This window comes from Peromyscus californicus, unplaced genomic scaffold (genome assembly GCF_007827085.1).
Source record: "Peromyscus californicus insignis strain IS unplaced genomic scaffold, ASM782708v3 Scaffold_9__1_contigs__length_137607984, whole genome shotgun sequence".
In the NCBI taxonomy this organism is placed as follows: Eukaryota; Metazoa; Chordata; class Mammalia; order Rodentia; family Cricetidae; genus Peromyscus; species Peromyscus californicus.
The window spans coordinates 86,172,509-86,180,343 of record NW_026294617.1 but is presented as its reverse complement, the minus strand read 5'-3'; the positions used below and the strand labels follow the sequence as shown (position 1 = coordinate 86,180,343).

Below are 7,835 nucleotides of genomic sequence, written 5' to 3'. Positions count from 1 at the left end.
TAACTTACTCTGATTCCACCAGTCCTTGGAATGTTCCAGATAATTAAAACTATCATCTACCAAGAAATCATGTTTTTTTATGTAAGGATAAGCAGAAACCTTCCAAAATGAGGCAAGCACAGATAATTTAGGAGAACTCCCAAGAGGAATAATAGATTCCTTTCCATAAAGGCTGACTTCCACAGTGGGACTGGAACAAAATACATACAGCAAAAATTTGCAGAATGTAGATCTCTGTGAGTTTGAGGGTACCCTGGTCTGCATAACAAGTTCCTGGCCAGGCAGGGCTACATAGTCGAGCCTTGAATGAGTTCCTGGCCAGCCAGGGCTACATAGTCGAGCCTTGAATGAGTTCCTGGCCAGCCAGGGTTACATAGTCAAGCCTTGCTCAAACAATGAAAATCAAACAGACAAAAACACTGGGAGACTTGGAGAAATAGTTCTACCCTCGATAATGGGTAGGGGAAGACAAGCAAGGGAAGTGACCGCTTATCCACGGCAATCAACTAACATGCAGGATGCTTTCTTCTATGAGATCGATGCCTTGGTCATGGGGCCTTTCCTCAGCAGTAGAAAAGTAGCTAAGACAAGTACATCATTTAAGATTATAGTACCAGGTGTGGTGGCACACACCTTTAATTCCCAGCACTCAGGAGGCAGAGGCAGGCAGATTTCTGTGAGTTTGAGGTCAGCCTGGTCTGCGGAGTGAGTTCCAGGACAGCCAGGACTATGTAGACAGGTCCTGTCCCTGTCTCAAAACAAAAACAAAAATAAAAAACAACAAACAAAAAAACCAACCAACCACCAAACAAACAAAAACCCGATTATAGCTATGTGTTGGCTTAGCTCACAGACAGGCTGAGTACACAGCAGGATGGCAGTCTTAAGTGATGTCAAGGTGTAATATTAACTCTGGCTGTGAGGTCCAGCAAAAGTCTCAGTCTCTTAGAATATAAGAGAGATTTTTGTCATGATGCCACAGTACACTCTTAACATTAGTAAGAATTTTAGGTATAGTCACCTGCCACTTTAGCATATTTTGGTTAAAGATGGACCCTACATATTTAGAAAGTCCCATAGAATTCTAATGGAGCTTAAAGTTCTTCCTATTTGATGACCCTGTAGGAGTCTTAAAGCCATAACGCATGTATGAGATGCCTGCTGTACAAAAGGAGAGCCCACTTCCCCCGCCCCCCAGACATAGTCTTTGTACACATACAAAAACCAGTGTTGTGAAACAGTATATCCTGCTCTGAACGCTCCTATAGACATCTCAGGCATCACTTTCTTGATTGCATTTGCTGGACGCTGACCCTGAGCTCCTGAGCACTGGCCCTGTGTACCCTCCGACATTTCAGGGAGTCTTAGGTCTGTGTAAGTACACTCAGGTGGTCACAATATAGAGAAAGCAGCTACACTTGTTAGGAGACATGTGACTCGTGTTAACTCCCTGAATAATATGAGCGGACATCCTGACCATGTACGAACATTCAAAATTTCCATTTTCCCACTTTTTAAAATCAGAGGTTTATCTGTGATAAAAATCAGCTCTTTAAATTCAGATGTACTTCTGAACAGAGACTGCTCTCTGCCAGGTGGAGAAACATCACCTCCGGACAACTGTCATTGCAGGAGTCTGCCTTGATTGACAATAGGGATGAAGTGCCTAATCAATACTTTCGGGCTGGGGACTCCCTTGTGGTCTGACCCTACCACACTTCGAGAACAGCAGGGCGAGCAGCCAGAGATGTCTGGGAAAGACAGCGGCTCGGCCAGTGCTCTGCTTCTGCGCACTCGGCGAGAGGATGAGGGTGGGACTGCAGGCGGAACCGCATCTTATGCTTTCCGGTCTCTTGGGGGCGGAACTCAGTACTTTTGCTTCTGCAGGTGACACTGTCTAGGCAAAAGCCGTAGAGCCGGGTGTGTGTTGCCGGGCAGAGCCAGTAGGGGCAGGACTACACCGGGCGCCAGCTCCGCCCAGCTAGAGCAGGAGGATAAAGTCAAAGCAGCTCACCCGGAGGACAGTGGACTCAGCCCCTGGCACCAGCACCATGCCTATGACGCTGGGTTACTGGGACATCCGTGGGGTGAGCGACCTCCTGACGGGTGGAAAGGATCGAGGGGCTAGGATGAGGGAAGCGGTGAAGGGGTCTCCCTTGTACAGCTCAGATTGTTGCACACATGCTTGCTGGCGTGTGCGCCTGTGTACTCTCTTGGTGGAGGCGGAGTCACATAGAAATCCCCAGTTCCCATTCTTGACCTATCTCTGCAGCTGGCTCACGCTATCCGCCTGCTCCTGGAATACACAGACTCAAGCTATGAGGAGAAGAGATACACCATGGGAGATGGTAATGACATTCTTCTGGTCAGACTCTTCCCTACCCCTGTCCGTTGGTGACTAGCAACCCATTTCTCACCTACACTACATTACAGGGTTCTGCAGTATAGGGCTTCTCCATGTGGACTTAGAATCTGCTTCCTCCAGAAACCTCCAGAGAGTGGGCTTGATCTTTCAGCACGGATCCCTGGAGGTGGAGGGGTGGGTTCCCCTACTCCTGTTGAAATTAGATCACATTCCCCATGAAGACTTGCTAAGTCGTAGAGATGGCGGGCCCACAGTCCCAAGCACTCTTCATCCTTGGAACCTTAGATTGTGACATTCAGTGTGTGAGGTTGCAGATCCCCTCCCTGCTTTAAGGGGCTAAGTTCCTAGAATAGGTGTGTTGGACACTAGACTGATTTCTTTTTACGTAATCTTTTCAACCATAGCTCCTGACTATGACAGAAGCCAATGGCTGAGTGAGAAATTCAAGCTGGGCCTGGACTTTCCCAACGTAAGTGCAGGGAAGGGGAGGTTTGGGGAAGGCATGGTGTCCTCACCTCATCTCCTTGCCTGGCTGAGGGGTTTGGGATCAATGCTTCTGCTCTCCTGCTCCCATTCCTGGTGGCTGCACAGTGTTTCTGTGATGGGCTGTATCTCAGCTCTTCCATTCAGTGTGAAGTGTGTTCATGGAGGGCTTCCCATGCTAGCCACACTGAATGCCAGGCCACAAGGCCACGTGTCTGTCCTAACTTAGGGAAGTGAGGCTGGGACCTCAGATCCCATCTGACTGTCCTTGCTTGTCCAAACAGCTGCCCTACTTAATTGATGGATCACACAAGATCACCCAGAGCAACGCAATCCTGCGCTACCTTGCCCGCAAGCACAACATGTGTGAGTGGGGCCGGCGGCAGGGTGGGGCATGGGGGACAACCTCCTTGGCTTGGCTGGAATGAGATGTTGAGGATGAGTCTGTGCTGTGTGTGCTGCAGGTGGAGAGACAGAAGAAGAAAAGATTCGTGTGGACATTTTGGAGAACCAGGCTATGGATGTCTCCAATCAGCTGGCTAGAGTCTGTTACAGTCCAGACTTTGTGAGTCCCATCCAACTCCCACACTGGGCTGGACCAGGCAGTGTTTGGGTCAGGAGTTAGCTCTCTCAGATTCCCATCTGCACAGGTCTTATTTACTTTTTGAATTTCTTAGCCACTTATCCTCCAGGATGTTTCATGGGTTGTCCCCAGCAGTCTCCATAACACTGAACTATCAAATGAACACTCTTACTTAGGCCCTACCTATCTGAGGGTACAGTACAGACTTCCAGAGTGGACACTAAGTTCCTAGATAGTGAAGTCATGTTTCCAAGTGTCCTCACCCTGCGCCCTCTGCCGTAGGCCCTCCACCCAGGTAGTTCACATCATTGCTGACCATGAAATACATGTATACTCAATGGATTAGAAAAAGAAGTCCAAGATGCAGGACTCACGGAACCCTTTCCGACCTCTCAAAGTGCTTCTCTTCACACCCACACGAGTCAGCAAATTTTCTATCTGTAGATCAGGCGCAGCCTGAAGGACTTTCTCTCCTTGCCTGCCAGCCTCAAATACTCCTCAGTTTACTGGGAGAAACTCAAGCATATTTCATTCTTCTGGAACCTATTGTATGGAACTTTCATCTTCTCCTCCAAATACTTCTTGGATGCTGCCTGGCATCAGACCCAGGGCCTGCTGCCTGCTCCCTGCTCCGAGCACCTATAGGCTTAGGCATCAGGAATGATGAAGTCCCACTGTGGACAGTGTCTTGTTCTTCTCTGGCTTTCCATTGCATTTGAAGGGTGGGGTGAGCTACCATGAAATCTAATAAGTAAGTGTTGATACATTAAACCAAAGCCTGGACAATGACGCGGTCTCCATCTTAGTGGAGATGGCTGCCTACCCCTGGCCATTTAGGGCCATGCACGATACCGTTGGACCTGGTCACTGTGCCAGGGAACTTCCATGGTGACAGCTGTTTTTGCTCCAGGAGAAACTGAAGGCAGAATATTCGGAGCAGCTCCCTGGAACGATGAAGCTCTTCTCACAGTTCCTGGGGAAGCAGACGTGGTTTGTTGGTGAAAAGGTAAAAGAGAAGAAGCTGGGGTTGTCATTCTCCCCAGGGGGCAGAATTTCATGCCCCCCCATTCTTGGTCTTTTGCAGATTACTTTTGTGGATTTCCTTGCTTATGATATCCTAGACCTACACCTTATATTCGAACCCAAGTGTCTGGATGCGTTCCCAAACCTGAAGGACTTTGTGGCCCGCTTTGAGGTGATGCCCTGGTCCTCCTTGCTCTTGGCTGTCAGCTGATGTTTTCTTGGGCTTGGAGATGGAGTGAGGACAAAGTAGCGTGCATTGAGCACTCCCTCTCTGCTGGAATCGGTGCTCAGCACCTTATGTCTGCTGATCAAGATTATCATTACAGCGTTTCTCCAGGGTGTGGAGAATTATCAGCCCCACTGCTCAGATAAGGAAATGTGAAACTGTAGAGGGTTACTTACCTGCTCAGGGTGTCAGCACCAGCAGAACTGTGCTGGGGTCCCTGTTGACTTCCTGCTCCTTGGGCAGCAGGTCGAGGCTGCTGCCTGGGTTAGGAGGGCAAGTCAAAGGAAGGTGTTGTGAAGCACCCGGATGTAACGAATTGTACTTGATGTGCTGAATGTTTTGCTGAGACCTTGTGGGGCCCCTGTTAGAGAATTTTATCCTGAAATGTGTGTCATGACTTTCCTCTCTCACTCCTTTGATTTTTTTCTGTTTCGGTGTCCAACTGCTCCTTTTGTGAGACGTCATCATATGCTTAGTTTTGCTTGTATTTTCTGATTTCTGTATGAGGCACATGCCATGCCCAGTAAGAAAGGAAAAGGTGGTCCTTAGACCCACTTTGGCACCGTGTGGATTGGATAACATCAGGCATACCAGACTGGGAGGGGTGTGTGGTACCACCTGGGTGCCGTGGAGCCCCGATTCACCAGAGACTACTTGTTTGATGCCTACGCCACCTAATTTATTAGAAACTTGGGGGTTGGAGACTTTAGTCCAATGGGCTTTTCAGTCTGGAACTCATTTTCCTGTCCCATTCCTTATCAAGTGATGAGCTTTCTCAGCTAGTTCTCATCACTTGGTCCAAACTGGGTGGCTTTGAGAAGGAAGAGGCTGGGGAGAGCTGAAGGCTGCAGCTTTAGGCTAAATGTGAACTTGGTCCCTTGGATACAGACAGCTCTGGACTTCGCTGAACTCTTTAGAGATTTTTCTAGGGGCTCACTCTCCTGGTAGAAGGCCAATAACACAGGTGACTGTCATTGAGCCTAGCCCCTGTATCAAGGCTGGAGACAGGATTGGTTGAGGCTCAGCACCAGGTGCAGAAGTTTGGCTTTCTCCCTAGGGAATGATTAGGGCGAACCTGGCTTTTTTTTTCTGGCCTATCTATATCTATAAACTTTGACCCTGGTTTTGCCAAGTCACTGGATGAGATAGGGGTTATCTGCCATCGTGCCCTTTTGTCTTGATAGATTCCTCCTCAGTGTGCAGACCTAGGCAATATGGAGTTTATGTGTGCAAGAGGAGTGTGTCTGTATAGACGGGGTGACAAGGCCCCTTAGGGAGGGCAGGAGGGAGTGCCGAGAGAGTACAACACTGGAAGACAAGGCCCAGGCAGGTCCCAGATGTGTGCCTCTTAAGAGCAGTGTGAGGAAGAGGAAGATGATTACCCTCTCTGGCCAAGAGCAAGCCCACATTGGTTTTCTTTTTCTTTTCTAACTCTCAGGGACTGAAGAAGATCTCTGCCTACATGAAGAGCGGCCGCTTCCTCCGAACGCCTCTGTATACAAAGGTGGCCACGTGGGGCAATAAGTAGGGCCTTGACGGGGCCGGAGATGGAAACCTGGGGCTCTGGGAACAGTTGAACTTCCTGTAGCCCTGGCACTTCCTTCTTCTTCCTGTCCCCTTCCTGATCCCAGAATGCCCTGGGTCCTCTTTTCTTTCACCCAGTCCCTGCCCTCTCAAGCCCTTTAAAGCCTAGACTCCTCGTTTTCCTTCAGCAAGTGCTCTTCTAGTGTGACTGTCCTGCACCCACTTGATGGTCTTGCCTGTCATTTGCTGTGATGTGAAGAGCTGGGACTCTCCCTCAGAGCTCAGCTTGGGCTCCCAGGCCTGTCAGGAGGCTGGAGATGCCTGATGTATGAGGGCGCTGCCCGGCCATGTCAGGTACCTACTGTTGGGCTTGACCCACACTAGCCCTGGCTGCTACACTGCCAGCTTTCACTGCTGCCCCCAAAGACTGCCTCGAGACCTGGCAGAGGCCAAGTTCACAGGGATTCTGGTTGGATAAGCAGGGGGTTGGGGCTTCCTGACCCCATCTGATAGCGTCACAGCAGGCAGCTGCAGGAGGCTCTGTGTAACTTAAAGGGAGCCTTTTGGGGCTTGGGATCTCCAGTACTCTAGCATTATTGAGGCTCATCATACAGGTCTCAGGGGTGAGGACCCAGGCTGGTGGGAGTCCCCAGCGGTAAGCCAGAATCCTCTCTGCCTCCCAGTAGTATGGCTGCGTTTTATCTATGTGTCTCCAGGATCCTGTCTCCTCTTGGTTCCTGATGCCGTTGGAGTATCCTGTCTTTGGTCACCAGGGATGGGGACCAACTTGGCTAATCCCTTCTCTCTGTGAGACCCTGTGAAATAAATTTCTTCATGCTTTCATAATTCCCGATGTCTTTTCTACCATTTATATCAGCAAAACTTTGGATTAGAATTGTAGCGTGAACTTTTGGCTTTACACGCGCCCCCTACCTCGCCGCAGAAATAGAGTGTTTCTGGTAAGAAGAGTCCAGTCGCTCTGACTAGGATTCTTCTGTCCATGCACTACTTCAATACTTTTGATGGCCACCTTTGTCTTGAGATCTCCAAGTCAAAGTCTTTACAGGAATCCGTACCCAGCCGGGTGCTTCTTCACACACTTTCACAGCTTCCCAAGCGTAGGCTTCTCCCATGCAGATTTCAAATAAAGTTGCTCTGGGCTGACAGTACTGCCTCCAAGAACCAAAGGCCATTGAACAAAAGCCACACCAGTCATGAGCAACCCTCTTTTTGAGTTGTTGGTCCAGGTTGTCCAAGAGACTCCCAGAACATTACAGGCATTGGTTGCCCCCCTCCAAGACGTAGAAGTTAAACCCCTATTGCTGAAGATACCATACACTTCAGACAGGGCCCAGAGGCCCCTAGGCTGGATCTGACTTGAAACCCTTCTCCCTGAGGACTAACTTTCATGATGCCAGAGGGAGCCATACAAGAAGAGAGGCGACCAGTACTCCTCAGCTAGGATGCCTATGAACCACAGCAATGACCAGCATGTTATGATAACCCTTAGGGTGAAGTAATGCCATATGTACCTTGATGGTAACCAACAGCCTGTTCAACAAGAGGAAAAAAATACCTGGAATAGGAAATCTAGTCTAGTGCCCAGGGCTAGTGAAGTCGTGGATATTGGA

At 49.4% G+C, this 7,835-nt stretch overlaps 1 protein-coding gene across 1 annotated transcript; it reads left to right on the top strand.

Moving 5' to 3' along the window:
• The first annotated feature begins 1,853 nt into the window (after positions 1-1,853).
• LOC128106146 (glutathione S-transferase Mu 4) lies at positions 1,854-7,050 on the top strand. Its single transcript, XM_052731463.1, has 8 exons — positions 1,854-2,087; positions 2,273-2,348; positions 2,770-2,834; positions 3,133-3,214; positions 3,313-3,413; positions 4,342-4,437; positions 4,516-4,626; positions 6,119-7,050. The coding sequence occupies exons 1-8, from the start codon at positions 2,052-2,054 to the stop codon at positions 6,206-6,208; spliced, it is 657 nt and encodes a 218-aa protein (XP_052587423.1). The 5' UTR covers positions 1,854-2,051; the 3' UTR covers positions 6,209-7,050.
• Positions 7,051-7,835: the final 785 nt, after the last annotated feature.

Excerpts from the sequence above, each read along its gene's own strand:
- LOC128106146 (XM_052731463.1), top strand. The coding sequence starts at position 2,052 with ATGCCTATGACGCTGGGTTACTGGGACATCCGTGGG. Across the intron at positions 3,215-3,312 it reads TGCCCGCAAGCACAACATGT|GTGGAGAGACAGAAGAAGAA; the intron begins GTGAGTGGGGCC and ends TGTGTGCTGCAG. Across the intron at positions 3,414-4,341 it reads TCTGTTACAGTCCAGACTTT|GAGAAACTGAAGGCAGAATA; the intron begins GTGAGTCCCATC and ends TTTTTGCTCCAG.